Here is a 21,875-nt window from a genome sequence, read left to right as displayed (position 1 = left end):
GAAGTGGCAGAGGAAGTGGTATAGGAAAATTAAATCACTTTGATGGCAACTTCTATCTTACCCAGCATAACCATTTAGTATGGTTTTGTAAAACTTGCAGTAAAGTCAGAATCCTGGTTCCTTGATGCCTTAACCAAGGAAATGACATTCAATTGGATTATTTTAAAATCTAGAGAGTGGCCGGGCGTGGTGGCTCAAGCCTGTAATGCCAGCACTTTGGGAGGCCGAGACGGGCGGATCACGAGGTCAGGAGATCGAGACCATCCTGGCTAACACTGTGAAACCCCGTCTCTACTAAAAAATACAAAAAACTAGCCGGGCGAGGTGGTGGGCGCCTGTAGTCCCAGCTACTCAGGAGGCTGAGGCAGGAGAATGGCGTGAACCCGGCAGGCAGAGCTTGCAGTGAGCTGAGATCCGGCCACTGCACTCCAGCCTGGGTGCTGGGCGACAGAGCGAGACTCCGTCTCAAAAATAAATAAATAAATAAATAAATAAAATCTAGAGAGTGTATATTAAGGTGGAGAGCAGACAGTTATAAAGAGAGGAACTTTCCCTCCTTTTCAGAGTTTCCTTATTTGAAGAATGATGGAAAGTGTAAGAAAAATTAGGGATCTAGAAGATGTGGTATCTAAGTAAGTCATGTCTGTTTTATAGTAGATACTAGTATTCCTGAGACAGTGTTTCTTTACTTGAGTACCAGAGGAAATAGTTTTTGTGAAGGGTCATGTTATACAAAAATGTTATCTTTAAGTCCTGTATTTACTCTCACCTTGGTGAAATGCCCACGTGTGAGACAGGACCTTAGAGATAGTAGTCTCCCATCTCATTCCTACTCCAGGATTATGGTTTCCCATCTCATGCTCACTCCAGAGTATATTTGCTCATACATTCAGAGCATAATGGCTGTTTTTTTTTTTTCCTCTTTGGGGACAAATACTCAAAGTTGAATTTGGGTGTGACAAAAAGTTTCTGTAATTATTCCATAGTCATAGACTGAAGATGGAAAATTTCCCTTTTCTTTCCTTCTCTCAGGACCTCCCTATTAACTACCTTACTTCCTTAGTCATCTTTAGATCTTGGTATTTTTCTTTTTACTTTTTTTCCTTTATTTTATTTAACTGTGTTTCCTTCCTTAAGGTACTTTACTTTTGCCTTTCCTTTTTCTTTCCTTTTTCCTTTACGTTTTCCTTGCCGTTTTTTCCTTTTTTCTTCCTTTTTCCTTCCTTTTCCTTTTTTTTCTTTTTTTTTCCCCTTTTTCCTTTAATTTTTCCTTCCTTTTTCCTTTCCTTTTTCCTTTCCTTTTTTCCTTTCCTTTCCTTTCCTTTTTCCTTTCCTTTTTCCTTTCCTTTTTTACTTTCTTTACCTTTTTCCTTTCCTTTCCTTTCCTTTCCTTCCTCTCCTTTTCCTTTCCTTCCTTCCTTCTTTTCTTTTCTTTTCTTTCTCTTCTCTCCCTCAAATAATCTGTTTGCCAGGCTTTCTCCAACATGCTTCTTAAATAAATTAGTATAATGACTGCCTCTACAATGTCATAATGAGGTCAGTGTTTATAATTTAAGTTCTTAAATGTCTCTTATCTGGGCATTATTCATGGGCTCCTTCCTCTCAGCTGTCCCCCCACATACTATCATCAAATCCAGTGAATTCTGCTTCCTAATTTCTCTGTACTTAATCCACTTTCTCCTTCCCGAGGCAACTCCCAGTGTTCCCTCACCACAGCCTTGTAAGCATCTGCCTGCTACCTTACTCTTCCCCTCCTCCAGTCCAGTCTCCACCCTGGCTAGAGTACTCTTTCTTGTCCTTCAGTGATCCTCCAGTAACACCATCAAGGTAACATCTAAACTCTCAAATAACAGGCCTGTTGATTCCTTTTATGAGCTGGCCTTCACTTCTCCAACCTTATTTCTTAACATTTCACCCTGCCTCTGTCCCCACTCCTGTCCCCTACCTCCATCATCACCCTGACCACAGTTATAACCACTGGCAGTACTGAGTGTTTTGTTTCCTTTCATTTATATTCTGCCTTCCACCCTTTGCTCATGGCATCCCCACTGCCTGTTAATTTTATCCTCCACCTTTTCCTCACTTTCTTCTCCTCTGCTAAGTTTGTCCATTCTTTCTCTTAGCTTTGATACCTTCAGGAAGCATTTTTTGACCCAGTATCTAAGCAAGCAGCACCATAAAAGGTGATACATTCTGCGGTGACTGCACACAGGGTTCTGTAGGAAAGTTATTTAACCCACTCTTGGCCCTAGATATCAGGAGTAAATAGTATCCAAGCTAAGGGATGAAATAAAAGTTATTTTAAATAGTTGCATAGTATACATTGTCTAGATATACTTACTGTGATTTATTTGAAGATGTCTTTGTTGATGAACAGTTAAATGGATTAAATTGTTGGATATTATAGGCAATACTGTAGTGAACTGCCTTCTGCAAATCTTTATTTCTATAAAATAGATTACTGGAATTGGGATTCCCGGATCATAAGATACACTTGTGTGTGTGCGCAATTAAAAGGAACTAGTTTGTCAGTTCCTCAAAATGTTAACCATAGTGTTACCATATGACCCAGCAATTCCATTCCTAGGCATTGTGGGATAGGTATGGGGTTATGCAGAATGACTGCAAGTGAGTACAAGGTTTCTTTCTGGGATGATGAAAAGGTTCTGAAACTAGATTATGGTGATGATTACCCAACTTTATTCATATACTAAAAATATTAAATTATGTACTTTAGATAGTGAACTTTATGGTATATAAATTATATCTCAATAAAACTTAAATTTCTGCCAAATTGCCATTCTAAAAGACTCTTAGAGTTTTTTGGTTGCAAACAGTAGTACTGATCGTAGCCAAGTCAAGCAAGAAGGAAAGTTTTTAAAAGAACAGTAAATAGGTACCTCATAGAATTAAGTATGAGAGGTCTTTTTCACTGAGCTGTCTCATTTCTCCACAACCAAAATTTCTGTTTTTCTGCCTGAGCAGTATGCTGGCTGTGGGTATTTTGTGCCCAGAGGTGGGGTAATAGGGTGCTCTATATACAGACATTGTTAATATCCTCTTGTCAACTCCGGGTCTTATTCCCACTCTCCTTTTTGTCCTGCAGTTCTCCAGAGGCAGCAGGACAACTGGCTTTCTTCTTGGGAGCGCAGGAAGCTGCAGCGTTCCCTGCCTTGATATGTCAGTTACTAGTCCTCCATCTGCTTTCCCTACTCAGACATTCTTTGAAATCTCTTGTCTGCCAATTCTCCATATGTTTTTGTGAGCTTACATTTTAAAAATTATTAATTTTCATGAGACCTCAGGAGGAAGAATTTTTTGACATTTAAAAATACAACTGAGCTGGGCGCAGTGGCTCACGCCTGTAATCCCAGCACTATAGGAGGCTGAGATGGGCGAATCACCTGAGGTCAGGAGTTTGAGACCAGCCTGGCCAACATGGTGAAACCCCATCTCTATTAAAAATACACACATTAGCCAGTATGCTTGTGCACGCCTGTAACCCCAGCTATTTGAGAGGCTGAGGCAGGAGAATCGTTTCAACCCTGGAGGCACCCCCAGCTACTTGAGAGGCTGAGGCAGGAGAATCGTTTCAACCCTGGAGGCAAAGGTTGCAGCGAGCCAAGATTGTGCCACTGTACTCCAGCATGGGCGACAGAGTGAGACTATATTTTGGTTTTATTGATTAACATTTCCTCCTTTCCCCAACTTTATTAGTTTCTGTGTTTCTCTTTGTTAATTCCTTTCTTCTGATATTCTGGTTTCTTAAAAGTAGATTTTTGATCAAATCATGGGAACTCAAGGAAAAAAAAGCAGATTTTTTGGACAATTTTATCTTTATTTCTTTTCCTGCAAAGATCCCCTTGAAATGAAAAAAAAAAAAAAAGTAAGAAAAAGAAAAAGCTTATTGCAGGGCTGTAAAACCTGTGTGATTTATGTTTGGACTAATTCACCGTCATAAAACTAGAAAACCTGTAATCATTTCTCATGATTTGTTTGTTCTTCCTTGAAGAAACATTTTGTTTCATTCTGAGCATAGCGTTCACTTTTTAGATATTAATTATAATAGGTAGTTAAGTGTTTATGTAATATACTATATATAAATTATTTATTTTAGGTACTTTTTTTTTTTTTAACAATCCTGTGAGGCCTGTTATTCTCATTTTACTTGTGAAGAAACTGAGTCTTAGGGAGTGGTTAAATAACTTGCCAACTTCATACACCCATGAAGTGGTGGTGTTGGGATTCAGATTCAGATATGTGACTTGAAAACTGATGCTCTTAGCTATTGCATCCTGTGGCATCTATATTTATGATGACATTTTTGGTTCACATTTTATTTTGAGATCATTTCAAACTTAGGGAGTAGGTGCAAGAATAGAACCAAGAAATCTCATATACCTTCACCTAGATTACCTGATTATTAACATCTTACCATATCTGCCTTATCCCCCAAATATGCATACATCCAAATACATATTTTTTCTGAGCCATTAAGAGTAAATTGCAGACAGGTTTTCCTGTAACTGCCACCTAAATACCTACGTGTATAATCCTTTGAAACAAGGACATTCTCCTAGATAACCACAGATGTCCATCAAAATTAGGAAATTAACTGTAATACAACACTACCGTTTAATTTAGATTTCACTGATTATCTCAATAATGTTCTTTATAGTAAAAACCAAAAGCAGAGTACACCCCTGTCCGCCTCCCACACATACTCTTCTTTCTGGCCCAAGATTACATATTTCACTTAGTGGTTGTGTCTCTTTAAACTCTTTTGACATAACTTGGTTTTTCCTTGCCTCATTTTGGGTTTGTTCGATTTCTCCCATGAATAGATTCAGATTTCACAGTTTTGGGAGAAATACCACAGAAGTAATGCTGTGTTCTCTGTGCATCATGCCAAGAAGCATGTGATATTTTGTTCTGTTGCTGGTGATGTTAACTTTTACTACTTAAGATGGTCTGTGCAGTGTTTCTCCATTGTAAAGCTTTGTACTTTTGTTAATTAGTAATGAGTATTTTGGGAAGAGATACTTTGATACTCTGTAAATATACTGTTCCTCATCACATTTTTGTTTATTAGTTTTAGTATCCATTGAGATTCATGCCTGAATCAGTTATTACTATCAAATGGTGATTTTTCTAGTTCCATCATTTCTATACGGTAGAGCTTTTCCTTCTCTTCCACTTACTTGTTTACATTTGCATGAACCCACAGATTCTTGTTTTATTCAGTGGGTTGTAATGCATGTTAATACCATTATCCCAGATTTAACCAGAGGAAGCTCCCTTCAGTCTGACTTCTATGCCCTTTTGATATGTCTTCATTGTTCTTCGGACACTTTTGTTACTTTATGTTGTAAGATGTTCCAGGTTCATCTTGTACTTTCTCTCCATCTGCACTCTTAGAATTGGCCATTTCTCCAAGAGTGTTATTTAGAAAAGGTAGAGACACCATATGTACCATTGCTACTGAAGTGATATCGATGCTGGACCTTCTCTGTGGACAGGGCTAGGAAGTATATAGGTGTATATATGTATATAGGTATAGCAATTAATAAGTAATGACTAGACAAAATGTATAAATATTTCACACATATATTTATATAGACACCCATATGTATTTTTATTTCTATAATTATATAAAACCATGACGTTTACACTGATACCTCCATTCTAGACCAGTACCATAGGACTTATTCTACCCATCTCCTTTTCAATGTTTGTATCTTGCTTCTCCAACTGTGAGGAATCTGATTCCAATTATCCTTAATGCATTTACTTATTTGCCCAGTATTCCTGTATTTAGCTAATTTCTGTGGACCTTTTTTTCAACCCTGGTTCTGCCATATGTTGTAGCCATGTGGGCTGACTTGCTCCTGGCACCCAAGACAAAATTTTAAAGTAGTATTTAATTAAATTTTATTTCTTCTTTTCCTTTTTTGTCCAGGTCTTCCAAGATTTACCAGCCAACCAGAACCTTCCTCAGTTTATGCTGGGAACAGCGCAATTCTGAATTGTGAAGTTAATGCAGATTTGGTCCCGTTTGTGAGGTGGGAACAGAACAGACACCCCCTTCTTCTGGATGATAGAGTTATCAAACTTCCAAGTGGAATGCTGGTTATCAGCAATGCAACTGAAGGAGATGGCGGGCTTTATCGCTGCATAGTGGAAAGTGGTGGGCCACCAAAGTATAGTGATGAAGTTGAATTGAAGGTTCTTCCAGGTATTAATTCATTATCAGGACTGATGGTTTTATGTTTATGAATGGGTAAACATCGTTCTGTTAGAATTTTTAAAAATAATGAATATTGGCCGGGCACAGTGGCTCATGCCTGTAATCCCAGCACTTTGGGAGGTTGAAGTGGTGGATCACCTGAGGTCTAGCCTGGCCAACATGGTGAAACCCTGTCTTTACTAAAAATACAAAAATTAGCCAGGCATGGTGGCGGGTGCCTGAAACCCCAGCTACTCTGGAGGCTGAGGCAGGAAAATTGCTTGAACCCGGAAGGTGGAGGGTACAGTGAGCCGTGATTGTGCCACTGCGCTACAACCTGGGCGATAGAGCAAGACTCCATCTCAAAAAAAAAAAAAAAAGAAGAATGTTAATATGTGGTATGACATTTTACTCTCAGCATAAGGAGTCTCAGTTTCTTACAGGAGTGAAAAGAAGAAAATGTACCAGAAGATCCACTCTTCAGGGAATGCATTATTAAAAATTTATCAAGCAATAAAATATGTTCACTATCTAATGGTATTCTTGGTCAAAAAAATATTAGCTCTGTGTCTTTTGTCAAGCCTTCTCCCCAACAATAGGATACTTTTATTGTTAGATCTTTTCACTTATACAAATCAGATACCTATCCAGGCTAATTCATATAAGGGATGGGTTGGGTGGTAAGTGTTAACATGGTGGCTCTAGAGGCAATGGCAGGCAAGAGTCCTTGGATCTTTATACTCCCCATTTTAGTATAAACTCAGCTCCTATTTGAGTCTTTCTTTTTGTGTGTCTTCTCAGTTCCTGCCCCTTCTGGCATTCCTCCTAATCAATTCTGTATATCTTTTCTCACTGTATAACTTCTGCTTACTCATAACTTCCTCCCACTTGTAGCTCATCATAGCCTCTCTAGCCTTTTGGTGTTTCATGACTGTTTACCTTCTGTTCTCACTGCTAGGTGCCCCCTCCATATTTCTCATCTCAAATTTGAGTTTCTGAATATAATTGAACCGTCCCTACATTATTTGGGAAGAGTTCTATGTCTATTAAATAGGCTCATTTTTAACCTATGGATGGGTTTGCAAAGCAGGACTCTGAGCTGCAACTCTTGAGGGTGTTCCTAATAGCCCTTCAACTGATCTTTTTAAAAATCCGGGTTCTTTTTTTGTCATTATCCCTCGTCAATTCTGTCTCAGTATATTCTCAGCAAGGACAGTATCTTTTAAAGTGTGCGTGTGTGTGTCTTAAGACGGAGTCTTGCCCTGTAACCCGGGCTAGATGCAGTGGTGTAATCCTGGTTCACTGCAGCCTTGACCTCCTGGGCTCAAGTGTTCCTCCTACCTCAGCCTCCCGAGTAGCTGGGGCTAACGGTTCACACCACCACATCTGGCTAATTTTTTTGTATTTTTTGTAGAGATGGGATTTTGCCGTATTGCCCAAGTTGGCCTTGAACTCCTGGACTCAAGTGATTGTCCCACCTTGGCCTCCCAAAGTGCTGGGCTTACAGGTGTGAGCCACAGTGGCCAGTGTAAGGTGTATATTATTAGGTCTTGTCACATCTTTGCTCAAAACTCCCTAATGGTTTTCTGTGTCATTCAGAGTTAAAGTTCTGGCCTGTAAAGATTTATAATCTTAATACCACTTTCTTCCTTTCTCTCCCCTATCCCATCTCCTACTCTTCTCTCCCTCACTCGAAGATTGTGATCACTTTATGTTTCTACAATACTCCAGATACGCTCTTGGTCATTTTCTCTGCCTGGAATCCTCTTTCCTCAGATACCTGCCTGGGTCACTCTCTTACATCTCTGCTCCAATATCACTTTATCAGTGAAGCCTTTCTTGAACACTGTGTTTAAAACAACAGTCTTTGATTTCCACCCTCAGTGTTTTCTCCTTCTACCTTCATTTTACTTCAGAACATATCACCATGTGACATATTCTATCTTACTTGTCTCTCTCCCTCATTAGTATGTAAACTCAATCAGAGCAGGGAATTTTGTCTGCTGCCAAAAACACTTTCTGGCACATAGAAGCCAGTAATATTTGCTATGAATTTGTTTAATTGATTCTTATCAAAATTTGATTAAATATACCTAAGTAATTCAAGGTGAATTTAAAAAAAGAACTATTGCCATATACCAATATTGTTCAGCCTGCTTGCTCACTTGCTTTTACATGACGGAGGTAATAACTTCTCAACACGTAGGGTAGCATTTAAGCAAATCCTCAAAATGTGATCCAAGAAAACAAGGTTTGTAGTGTCAAAAGATGAGATCACTACTCAATATCTGAAACAAAAACATAACATGGAATGTTTTGCTTACTTAAGTAAGGGAGAGTTGTGCTCATCAAACATAGTTTTCTTGAGCAAAGCTAAGTCCTGATCTCCTATAGAGTTTTTCAGAAGACATTGTTTTTGGTTGTACTGGTTAAGAGACAGAGGTGGATTAATGTCAGTCATAGAAACATGTTTTGTGGTTGATTATGGAGGTGGGAGCAAGCGAATGTCAACCTTAAAAGCAAATGACTCTACCATTAGTTGGCTGACTTTCAAAGCCTGAGCTTGTTTGGCTTTCAAAGGCACATTCACCCTTGTGAGTTGTCACTAATCAGTTAGGCAATGTTTCCTTGTTACCATGCCCACGGGTCTGTCACTAATAGGTTAGACAAGTTTAAGGCTAGTCCTGGAGGTTGTTATCATGGCTGTAGAACATCTTTTCCAAAGCATGTGAGCAAAAGAGTCACATCTTTTCAGCCTGAGACCGTTTTTGTCAAAACTCAATGTTAAGTTAATATTATCCTATTGAGGAGCGAGCTCTATCTTCTGCCCACAAGAGTGTGGCCTTTCCATGTTTCCACAAGAGGACAACTCTATAAAGTGAACACGCATTAATTCTAATGTCTGAATAAGAAATATACAAATATGGTAGTAGCTAGATGGTTGCTCAATTACAAAATCAAGGGATTGACAGACTAAGTGAGCAAGTTAAAGAGATGAAACTCTGAAAGCTTTTCAGAAATAATACACAGATACAGGGAAAGAAAGGAAACATCTTATCCCTGTGAGTATGGATAAGGATACCAAGGAGGAAGATGCCAAGGATCCTGAGCTTACTCAGTCTCCACTGTTTGTACCACTCCTATGGCTTTTATCTTATCTTTCAACGTGAAGGGGATTCATGTCAAATATCCCTCAATTGATTGACAAGTACGTACCCTGAAGGCAGGAGCAGTACGTTATATGTCCTTAAGACCCCTAAAGAGCCCAGCACAATGCTTTGCACATAGAATTTGTTTGAGAAGTGTTTGCTAATTTGAATGGAAATTTTTATATCATTTTTGCTTAAAATATTTTGTCATATAAAGCCACACAGACTGAATAAGAACTAGTCATTCCTCAAGATTAAAGCAGTAAAGTGCTTTGTCTTTTGTGTGTGTGTGTGTGTGTGTGTGTGTGGTAATGATGGGGTCTTGCTATATTGCCTACGCTAGTCTCAAACTCCTGGGCTCAAGCAGTCCTCCCTCCTCAGTCTCCCAAAGTGATGGGATTACAGGTGTGAGCCACCATGCCCGGCTTGTTTTGTCCTTTATTTAATTATTGTCTTTTGTTAATTTGTTGTTTTGTTTTGTTTTTTGTTTTTTTTTTAGATACTGAGGTGACATCAGACTTGGTGTTTTTGAAACAGCCTTCTCCCTTAGTCAGAGTCATTGGTCAGGATGTAGTGTTGCCATGTGTTGCTTCAGGACTTCCTACTCCAACCATTAAATGGATGAAAAATGAGGAGGCACTTGATACAGAGAGGTAAGTGTTGTCTGCCTAAAAGCCTTTTTCAGCCTTAGCTTACGACTTTGTCTAATCCCATTTGGGACTATTGACTAATTTAAAAAGATTATCAACTTTATTTAAACACATCATAATGCTCATATGTCATCCTTGAAATATGTTTATATGATATATATGATTAGGATATTTAAAGGAAAAGATAATTTCAAAATATTAAGAGATAATTAATTATTCCCTTTGTTCTGTTGAAGCAGCAGTGTACTCAGCTTAAGGCTTCAGGATTTTCTTCCCTAAATTTTTGCAAGAGCTTTGGTCCTGAGTAGCCTGAGTCTTCTTACTCATTCTCATATGCATTTCATTGACAGTAGTTTTTCCATTGCACAATCAGTATGAGAAATTGAGCTGGGCACGGTGGCTCACGCCTGTAATCCCAGCACTTTGGGAGGCTGAGGCAGGCAGATCACGAGGTCGGGAGATCGAGACCGTCCTGGCTAACACAATGAAACCCTGTCTTTACTAAAAATACAAAAAATTAGCTGGGCGTTGTGACATGCGCCTGTAGTCCCAGCTACTCGGGAGGCTGAGGTGGGAGAATCACTTGAACCCAGGAGGTGGAGGTTGCAGTGACCCGAGATCGTGCCACTGCACTCCAGCCTGGGCAACAAGAGCAAAACTCCATCTCAAGGAAAAAAAAAAGGAAAAGAAACTGTATTCCTCATCCTGTTGTTTTTGCCTTTTGAAATCCTGTTAGAAATCATAAATTCTTCATCTTTCACAAAATACCAACCACCTTACTCTCCTTCCTGTCTCCTCTCATTACTCCCTTATGCAATGGGTGCTTTTCTCAGATGTATTCTCCTAAGAGATGTGGGGTGGTGGTAGGTAGGTATGTTTTTGCTTCCAAAATATAATGTTATCTTGTGCACTGTAGGATGTTTACTGGCATCCCTGCCTTCTACCCAAAGGTGGCAGTAGCATTTCCAAATTGTGACAACCAAAAATGTCCCTAGATACTGTGAGATAGTCCTTGGGAAGCAAAATTGCCCCCAGTTGAGGACCATTGTTCTACAGCAGTGCTGTTCAATTGAAGTATAACACAAGCCACACATGTAATTTAAAAATGTCTTATAGCCATGTTTTTAAAAAGTAAGAAGTACACGTACAATTATAAATATAATAGTAATATTTTATGTGATGTACCAGTTAACATGAAATGTAGTTCTACCAAAACAGTAAAGTTTGTGTTTAGTGGGAAACATTTAACACAGCTTTAGCTTGTACATTTATTTTAAAATTTCAGAAATTCAGTTCTGCAGTTACACAGGCCACATTTCAGGTAGCCACATGTGGCTAGTGGCTATTGATTTGGACAAGGCAGGTCTAGAGTTTCTCAGTTGTGTAATCAAAAGTGAACAGACAGTTTTAATTTGTGTAGTTCAGTAGCCAAGATGTAGAAATGGGTATCTGTCTAGTTACCTGGGTGATCAGCCTACAATGATCACTGGGGATGATGGAATACGGTCAAGATTGTTCCCCACATGCTCCATTAGCAAAACATGGCATTCTCCCCAACATCACCTCATTTCTTTCTCATCATCCATCCACTCACCAACTTCCTCTCTCCACATTTTGCTTCCTCCCTACTCCTTTCTACATTTTACTTCCTTTCTGCTCCTCTTTCCAGCTAAATACTATATAAGCAAAGAATTTATAAGACTTCAATTTTTTTTTTTTTTTTTTTTTTGCCAACTGAAACATAGGGAACCTTAAAATAGGGATAAACATGTGAAGTTCTTACAGTAGAAATTTTAATTGGCTATATGTTAGAACAAAATCTTTATCAGGAGTAGGAAGGCTGAAATATGTTATTTTAAAACATATTTTGTCATGAAGGGATATTCTGAAGATATAAAACTTGTATATAATGATTTTTTATGTCAGAAATAAATGTGAGGCTTTCTATGATTCTCATTTGTTCAGTAATTACTCAACAAATATTTATCAAATGCTGACTATGTCATGCATGTTCCAGGTGCTGGGAGTAGAGTAGTAAAGCAGATGGAGTTCTTGATCTCATAGAGCTCATATTCTAGTGGGAAAGAGTCAGATACTAAGTAAAAATAAAAAATGTCAGGTTATGGTAAGTGCTATGAAGAAGATTAAGACAAATTATATCAGGAGTGCCAAGAGAAATAGAGATAGGATTGCTATTTTATACAATGTGTCAGAGAATTGTTCTTTTAGTAGAATGATTCTCAGACTGGGGTCTGAGTGGGCCAGGGTATGCATGTCATGATAGAAGAGTTTCATATCTTCCTGAAACATCCAGTTTTATTCAGAGATATCCTTGGGAGCAGATAATTTTTAGTGACTATGTCGTGGTTAGTAATATTCCTCTGAATTTTAAGGATAAAGTGGTAGACTTTGAAGATTGAGTTGACTTATTTCTGCCTTTAGTTCTGTAGGCTCCTGAATACTCAGGTTAGGTGGCTGAAAAGTCTGAGAAGCACTGCCTTGATATTTCACTGTCTCAAGAAGTTTCAGAAGAAAATAAGAGCAGGACAGTGTTGGTGGTGTTCACATTGGTCTATCCAGACTCTAGCACAGTGCCTGGCACATAACTGGGGAGGGGAAGAGGTGGGCAATATATTTAGCTTGAATAACCCAAAGTAATGTAGGAAAATATAAGTAAGTGAATGAAGCACAGGAGTGCTTTTGGTTGGATGTATGTAATTACTCAAAATATCTTTGTTTCTGCTAGAGCCTTATGAGATATGTAGATAGGCCTTAGCTAATAAATGATCTAGACCCCAAATTAGAAGATTAGAAGTTGAAAGAAAAAAGTGGCTAGAAATTCAGATAGTGTTGGGCTGGCTCTAGTAAAAAAAAAGATCTTAAATAACTAAACATCCTTTTTTTTATTACTAATCTTAAGACTTCTTTGAAAGTGAACTTAAAAACATTTCCATGACTTTTATAAATGTCCAAGAATTGATCTATATATTTAACCTTTGATCACATTTGTTCATGTTTACAATAATCATAGCTAATGAAAGAGGGGGGTCGAAATGGATCCCATTCACTAAGTAGTTTTAATTTAAAGGGAGAGAATCCGGAAAATATAAATGCTAATGTTCAAGGTGATTGACAGAAAAATGTAATTTAGTAGTCAAATAATGTTATCTTTTAATGGAATGATAGATCTGAAGCCCACTGCAAAGGAACAGGTTAAAATGCTTGATATTATTACAATTGACAGTAGTAGAAAAATAAGGTTATTTAAAAAAACAAATGAAAGACTTCTACTTCTGGGAAAATTGAGTAGATATATTTTTCCCTATTCCTTTTGCTAAATACACCCCAAAACCCAAGATGTTACATGTGAAACAAGCATAAGAAGACTGAAAGGTAGAGATAGAAAAATTGAGATTGAGTTGCTAGGGAGCTTGAGACCCAAGGAACAGCATGATTGTTAGTTCTTTTTTTTATTTCTTGTGACAGAGTCTTGCTCGGTTGCCCAGGCTAGAGTGTGGTGGTGAGATCTGGGCTTACTGCAGCCTCTGCCTCCCAGGATCAAATGAGTAGCTGGGATTATAGGCATGTGTCACCACTGCCAGCTAATTTTTGTATTTTTAGTAGAGACAGAGTTTCGCCATGTTGGCCAGGCTGGTCTCAAACTCCTGGCCTCAAATGATCCATCCATCTTGGCCTGCCAAAATGCTGGGATTACATATGTGCGTTACTGCACCCAGCCAACTTGGTGGTTAGTTCTATGGGCTCAGGTTCCCCACCCCGCCCAAGACCCTGTCAGGAACCTGGGCTGTGTTTTGCCTCATATGTCCCAGACTTGGAGCTAAAGAAGCCAGCAACCTGGAAACCCTAATAGGCACAAACAAAAAACGCCTCAACAGGAGGGGGCGGAGCAAGATGGCCGAATAGGAACAGCTCCAGTCTCCAACTCCCAGCGCAAGCGACACAGAAGACCGGTGATTTCTGCATTTTCAACTGAGGTACTGGGGTCGTCTCACTAGGGAGTGCCGGACAATCGGTGCTGGTCAGCTGCTGCAGCCTGACCAGCGAGAGCTGAAGCAGGGCGAGGCATCGCCTCACCTGGAAGCGCAAGGGGGAAGGGGATCCGTTTTCCTAGCCAGGGGAACTGAGACACACAACACCTGGAAAATCGGGTAACTCCCACCCCAATACTGCGCTGTAAGCATACAGGCACACCAGGAGAATATATCCCAATCCTGGCCGGGAGGGTCCCACGCCCACGAAGCCTCCCTCACTGCTAACACAGCAGTCTGCCGCGATCTATCCGCAAGGCAGCAGCGAGGCTGGGGGAGGGGCGCCCGCCATTGCTGAGGCTTAAGTAGGTAAACAAAGCCGCTGGGAAGCTCGAACTGGGTGGAGCTCACAGCAGCTCAAGGAAGCCTGCCTGTCTCTGTAGTCTCCACCTCTGGGGACAGCGCACAGCTGAAGACCAACAGGGGAAGTAGCAGGAGCCGGTGCAGACGCGAACGACTCTGTCTGACAGCTTTGGGGAGAGCCGTGGATCTCCCAACGCGGAGATTGAGATCTGAGAACGGACAGACTGCCTGCTCAGGTGTGTCTCTGACCCCTGAGTAGCCTAGCTGGAAGAAATCCCCCACTAGGGGCAGTCTGACACCCCACACCTCACAGGGTGGAGTACACCCCTGAGAGGAAACTTCCAAAGGAAGAATCAGACAGGTACACTCGCTGTTCAGCAATATTCTATCTTCGGCAACCTCTGCTGCTGTTACCCAGGCAAACAGGGTCTGGAGTGGACCTCAAGCAATCTCCAACAGACCAACAGACAGTCCTTCTGACTGTCAGAAGGAAAACTATCAAACAGGAAGGACACCTATACCAAAACCCCATCAGTACGTCACCACCATCAAAGACCAGAGACAGATAAAACCACAAAGATGGGGAAGAAGCAGGGCAGAAAAGCTGGAAATTCAAAAAATAAGAGCGCATCTCCCCCTGCGAAGGAGCGCAGCCCATCGCCAGCAACGGATCAAAGCTGGTCAGAGAATGACTTGGACGAGAGGAGAGAAGAAGGCTTCAGTCCATCAAACTTATCAGAGCTAAAGGAGGAATTACGTACCCAGCGCAAAGAAACTAAAAATCTTGAAAAAAGAGTGGAAGAATTGACAGCTAGACTAATTAATGCAGAGAAGATCATAAACGAAATGACAGAGATGAAAACCATGACACGAGAAATACGTGACAAATGCACAAGCTTCAGTAACCGACTCGATCAACTGGAAGAAAGAGTATCAGCGATTGAAGATCAAATGAATGAAATGAAGCGAGAAGAGAAACCAAAAGAAAAAAGAAGAAAAAGAAATGAGCAAAGCCTGCAAGAAGTATGGGATTACGTAAAAAGACCAAATCTACGTCTGATTGGGGTGCCTGAAAGTGAGGGGGAAAATGGAACCAAGTTGGAAAACACTCTTCAGGATATCATCCAGGAGAACTTCCCCAACCTAGTAGGGCAGGACAACATTCAAATTCAGGAAATACAGAGAACGCCACAAAGATACTCCTCCAGAAGAGCAACTCCAAGACACATCATTGCCAGATTCACCAAAGTTGAAATGAAGGAAAAAATCCTAAGGGCAGCCAGAGAGAAAGGTCGGGTAACCCACAAAGGGAAGCCCATCAGAATAACAGCAGATCTCTCGGCAGAAACTCTACAAGCCAGAAGAGAGTGGGGGCCAATATTCAACGTTCTTAAAGAAAAGAATTTTAAACCTAGAATTTCATATCCAGCCAAACTAAGTTTCATCAGTGAAGGAGAAATAAAATCCTTTACAGATAAGCAAATGCTTAGAGATTTTGTCACCACCAGGCCTGCCTTACAAGAGACCCTGAAGGAAGCCCTAAACATGGAAACGAACAACCGGTACCAGCCATCACAAAAACATGCCAAAATGTAAAGACCATCGAGGCTAGGAAGAAACTGCATCGACTAACGAGCAAAATAACCAGTTAATATCATAATGGCAGGATCAAGTTCACACATAACAATATTAACCTTAAATGTTAATGGACTAAATGCTCCAATTAAAAGACACAGACTGGCAAACTGGATAAAGAGTCAAGACCCATCAGTATGCTGTATTCAGGAGACCCATCTCACATGCAGAGACATACATAGGCTCAAAATAAAGGGATGGAGGAAGATCTACCAAGCAAATGGAGAACAAAAAAAAGCAGAGGGTTGCAATCCTTGTCTCTGATAAAACAGACTTTAAACCATCAAAGATCAAAAGAGACAAAGAAGGCCATTACATAATGGTAAAGGGATCAATTCAACAGGAAGAGCTAACTCTCCTAAATATATATGCACCCAATACAGGAGCACCCAGATTCATAAAGCAAGTCCTTAGAGACTTACAAAGAGACTTAGACTCCCATACAATAATAATGGGAGACTTCAACACTCCACTGTCAACATTAGACAGATCAACGAGACAGAAAGTTAACAAGGATATCCAGGAATTGAACTCATCTCTGCACCAAGCGGACCTAATAGACATCTATAGAACTCTCCACCCCAAATCAACAGAATATACATTCTTCTCAGCACCACATCGCACTTATTCCAAAATTGACCACATAATTGGAAGTAAAGCACTCCTCAGCAAATGTAAAAGAACAGAAATTATAACAAACTGTCTCTCAGACCACAGTGCAATCAAACTAGAACTCAGGACTAAGAAACTCAATCAAAACCGCTCAACTACATGGAAACTGAACAACCTGCTCCTGAATGACTACTGGGTACATAACGAAATGAAAGCGGAAATAAAGATGTTCTTTGAAACCAATGAGAACAAAGATACAACATACCAGAATCTCTGGGACACATTTAAAGCAGTGTGTAGAGGGAAATTTATAGCACTAAATGCCCACAAGAGAAAGCAGGAAAGATCTAAAATTGACACTCTAACATCACAATTAAAAGAACTAGAGAGGCAAGAGCAAACACATTCAAAAGCTAGCAGAAGGCAAGAAATAACTAAGATCAGAGCCGAACTGAAGGAGATAGAGACACAAAAAACCCTCCAAAAAATCAATGAATCCAGGAGTTGGTTTTTTGAAAAGATCAACAAAATTGACAGACCGCTAGCAAGGCTAATAAAGAAGAAAAGAGAGAGGAATCAAATAGATGCAATAAAAAATGATAAAGGGGATATCACCACTGACCCCACAGAAATACAAACTACCATCAGAGAATACTATAAACGCCTCTACGCAAATCAACTAGAAAATCTAGAAGAAATGGATAAATTCCTGGACACTTACACTCTCCCAAGGCTAAACCAGGAAGAAGTTGAATCCCTGAATAGACCAATAGTAGGCTCTGAAATTGAGGCAACAATTAACAGCCTACCCACCAAAAAAAGTCCAGGACCAGATGGATTCACAGCTGAATTCTACCAGAGGTACAAGGAGGAGCTGGTACCATTCCTTCTGAAACTATTCCAATCAATAGAAAAAGAGGGAATCCTCCCTAACTCATTTTATGAGGCCAACATCATCCTGATACCAAAGCCTGGCAGAGACACATCAAAAAAAGAGAATTTTAGACCAATATCCCTGATGAACATTGATGCAAAAATTCTCAATAAAATACTGGCAAACCGGATTCAGCAGCACATCAAAAAGCTTATCCACCATGATCAAGTGGGCTTCATCCCTGGGATGCAAGGCTGGTTCAACATTCGCAAATCAATAAACGTAATCCAGCATATAAACAGAACCAAAGACAAGAACCACATGATTGTCTCAATAGATGCAGAAAAGGCTTTTGACAAAATTCAACAGCCCTTCATGCTAAAAACGCTCAATAAATTCGGTATTGATGGAACGTACCTCAAAATAATAAGAGCTATTTATGACAAACCCACAGCTAATATCATACTGAATGGGCAAAAACTGGAAAAATTCCCTTTGAAAACTGGCACAAGACAGGGATGCCCTCTCTCACCACTCCTATTCAACATAGTGTTGGAAGTTCTGGCTAGGGCAATCAGGCAAGAGAAAGAAATCAAGGGTATCCAGTTAGGAAAAGAAGAAGTCAAATTGTCCCTGTTTGCAGATGACATGATTGTATATTTAGAAAACCCCATTGTCTCAGCCCAAAATCTCCTTAAGCTGATAACAAACTTCAGCAAAGTCTCAGGATACAAAATTAATGTGCAAAAATCACAAGCATTCTTATACACCAGTAACAGACAAGCAGAGAGCCAAATCAGGAATGAACTTCCATTCACAATTGCTTCAAAGAGAATAAAATACCTAGGAATCCAGCTTACAAGGGATGTAAAGGACCTCTTCAAGGAGAACTACAAACCACTGCTCAGTGAAATCAAAGAGGACACAAACAAATGGAAGAACATACCATGCTCATGGATAGGAAGAATCAATATCGTGAAAATGGCCATACTCCCCAAGGTTATTTATAGATTCAATGCCATCCCCATCAAGCTACCAATGAGTTTCTTCACAGAATTGGAAAAAACTGCTTTAAAGTTCATATGGAACCAAAAAAGAGCCCGCATTGCCAAGACAATCCTAAGTCAAAAGGACAAAGCTGGAGGCGTCACGCTACCTGACTTCAAACTATACTACAAGGCTACAGTAACCAAAACAGCATGGTACTGGTACCAAAACAGAGATATAGATCAATGGAACAGAACAGAGTCCTCAGAAATAATACCACACATCTACAGCCATCTGATCTTTGACAAACCTGAGAGAAAAAAGAAATGGGGAAAGGATTCCCTATTTAATAAATGGTGCTGGGAAAATTGGCTAGCCCTAAGTAGAAAGCTGAAACTGGATCCTTTCCTTACCCCTTATACGAAGATTAATTCAAGATGGATTAGAGACTTAAATGTTAGACCTAATACCATAAAAACCCTGGAAGAAAATCTAGGTAGTACCATTCAGGACATAGGCATGGGTAAGGACTTCATGTCTAAAACACCAAAAGCAACGGCAGCAAAAGCAAAAATTGACAAATGGGATCTAATTAAACTAAAGAGCTTTTGCACAGCAAAAGAAACTACCATCAGAGTGAACAGGCAACCTACAGAATGGGAGAAAATTTTTGCAACCTACTCATCTGACAAAGGGCTAATATCCAGAATCTACAAAGAACTCAAACAAATATACGAGAAAAAAACAAACAACCCCATCAAAAAGTGGGGAAAGGATATGAACAGACATTTCTCAAAAGAAGATATTCATACAGCCAACAGACACATGAAAAAATGCTCATCATCACTCGCCATCAGAGAAATGCAAATCAAAACCACAATGAGATACCATCTCACACCAGTTAGAATGGCAATCATTAAGAAGTCAGGAAACAACAGGTGTTGGAGAGGATGTGGAGAAATAGGAACACTTTTACACTGTTGGTGGGACTGTAAACTAGTTCAACCATTATGGAAAACAGTATGGCAATTCCTCAAGGATCTAGAACTAGATGTACCATATGACCCAGCCATCCCACTACTGGGTATATACCCAAAGGATTATAAATTATTCTACTACAAAGACACATGTACACGTATGTTTATTGCGGCACTATTCACAATAGCAAAGACTTGGAATCAACCCAAATGTCCATCTGTGACAGACTGGATTAAGAAAATGTGGCACATATACACCATGGAATACTATGCAGCCATAAAAAAGGATGAGTTTGCGTCCTTTGTAGGGACATGGATGCAGCTGGAAACCATCATTCTTAGCAAACTATCACAAGAACAGAAAACCAAACACCGCATGTTCTCACTCATAGGTGGGAACTGAACAATGAGATCACTTGGACTCGGGAAGGGGAACATCACGCACAGGGGCCTATCAATGGGAGGGGGGAGGGGGGAGGAGGGAGGGCTTGCATTGGGGAGTTATACAAGATATAAATGATGAATTGATGGGTGCTGACGAGTTGATGGGTGCAGCACACCAACATGGCATAAGTATACATATGTAACAAACCTGCACGTTATGCACATGTACCCTAGAACTTAAAGTATATTAAAAAAATATATATATATAAAAAAAAAAAAAAAAAAAAAAAAAAAAAAAAAACGCCTCAACAGAAGGTGCTCTCTAGCCAAAGGGGCAGGAAAAGGGCATCTCACCAAGACAAAAGCTGTTAGACTGTACTTACTCCTATTCCAGTCAAACACCACAGAAGAAACTGTGGCCCCACCCTACCATGCCAGTCAAAGACCATGCCAGGAGCCTAGATTTCCACCCTTCCCAGGTTGTGGTGAGGCATCTCAGCCTCCTTGCTAAGTGGTGTCAAAGTTGGAGTAGGGAGCCAAGACTTTTATCCTAGCCAGGCAGTAATGAGGCCCCTCCCATGTCAGTAGAGAACACATGGAGAGCCTCGACTTTCACCCCATCCAGCTGTAAGAGGCAACCCTTCCCTTCACACTAGGGTGGTATCAAAGGAGGCCCAGTGGAGAGTCAAGACTTTACCATCATGTAGTAGCAAGGCCCCCTCCGTGGTGTCAACACCATGTGACCAGGTGGGGAACAATAATGAGACAGTCCTACCCCTTCTACCCAGGGAGGCATCAGCGGAGGCCTAGGGGGCTGCTGGAACTCCCAACCCTGCTAAGAAGCAATGAGGAAACCCCTCCCCACTTACATGTTAGTGGAGGCTGAGTGGGAAACTTGAACTGACAGTAATGAGACAGCACTCCGCCCCCCACCCACTTTCTCTGCTAGTGTGGTGTTAGAAGAAGAGAGCTAAAACAGAAGGATTAAATAAGATCCAGAGTGTCATAACATAATACCTAAAATATCCAGGTTTCAGTTGAACATAATACATCATACCAAGAATCAGGAAAACCTCAGCTGAAAGGAGAAAAGACAGTGACAGAGATTTTAGAATTACCTGACAAAGATTGTAAAGCAGTCATCAAAGAATCGCTTCAGTGAACAATTATAAACACATTTGAAGCAAATGAAAAAATAGAAATCTCAGTGAAGAAAAAGGTCTCTTCAATGCAGATTTTAAAAACTTTACTCTCTTTCAAATAACAACAAACAAAAAACTGAATTAAACCGTTTTCTTTTTTGGTTTTCTCTTCATTCTTACCATCCTAAAGAAGTTGTCTTTAACATCTGTTTTCTTCTCAGTTTCTTTATCTAATGTATCTGCAAGATTTTACCTCCTACATGTCTCTGGAATCCATCCATGAATTAACCACGGGCCTTATTCTAAGTTACAGTCTCTGCAGTGGCCTCCTAATTGTTCTTCCCCCTTGTACTCTGGCCTCATTCCAGATACACCTTCACACTCCTGCCAGAGCAGTCTTTTCAAAGCTCTCATTTTACCACAGCACTCTCAACCCCCTACCCACTTTTAAAAATGTTTAATGGATTTCCATTGTTCTTAGGTTAAGGACCCAAATTCTTAAAACGGTTTTCAAAGCCTTATGCAGTCTGGCTCCATCCTCATCCTCCTCTCTTTTCTTACACTTTGCCACACTGATTTCTTTTAGATCCCCAAACCACTGTGATCCTTTCTGCCACAATTAATTTGCATGTGCTAGTCTATCTTTCTGAAATATTTTTCCCACCTCATTTTAGTTAGCTTCTACTCATTCTTCGGATCTCAGCTTAGGGGTTACTTTGTCAGGAAAATCTCTCCTCGTCCCTAATTTCCTGGCAGGTTCTTTTGCTATACCATTTTGTAGAATTATCTTCTATGTCTGTGTTTCCCACTTGAGATGCATGACAGCACTGATTGTGTTTTTGCTCAGTGCTATATTCCCAGCTGCTACCTGACACATATGGACACAC

General features: G+C 40.1%; 1 protein-coding gene across 4 annotated transcripts in view; it reads left to right on the top strand.

Annotated features, from left to right (window-relative positions):
* The window catches only part of NEO1 (neogenin 1), a 274,840-nt gene that overhangs the window by 74,788 nt on the left and 178,177 nt on the right, over positions 1–21,875 (top strand). For all 4 annotated transcript variants that reach the window (XM_030931313.1, XM_010383274.2, XM_030931312.1 and 1 more), the window contains 2 exons: positions 5,960–6,235; positions 9,875–10,028. In XM_030931313.1, coding sequence (XP_030787173.1) covers positions 5,960–6,235; positions 9,875–10,028 — 430 coding nt within the window. The remainder of the gene's footprint in view (positions 1–5,959; positions 6,236–9,874; positions 10,029–21,875) is intronic.

The sequence above is a fragment of the Rhinopithecus roxellana genome, chromosome 5 (assembly GCF_007565055.1).
Source record: "Rhinopithecus roxellana isolate Shanxi Qingling chromosome 5, ASM756505v1, whole genome shotgun sequence".
Classification (NCBI taxonomy): domain Eukaryota; kingdom Metazoa; phylum Chordata; class Mammalia; order Primates; family Cercopithecidae; genus Rhinopithecus; species Rhinopithecus roxellana.
Note: the sequence above shows the minus strand (reverse complement) of the source record. Positions and strands in the feature narration are given on the sequence as shown.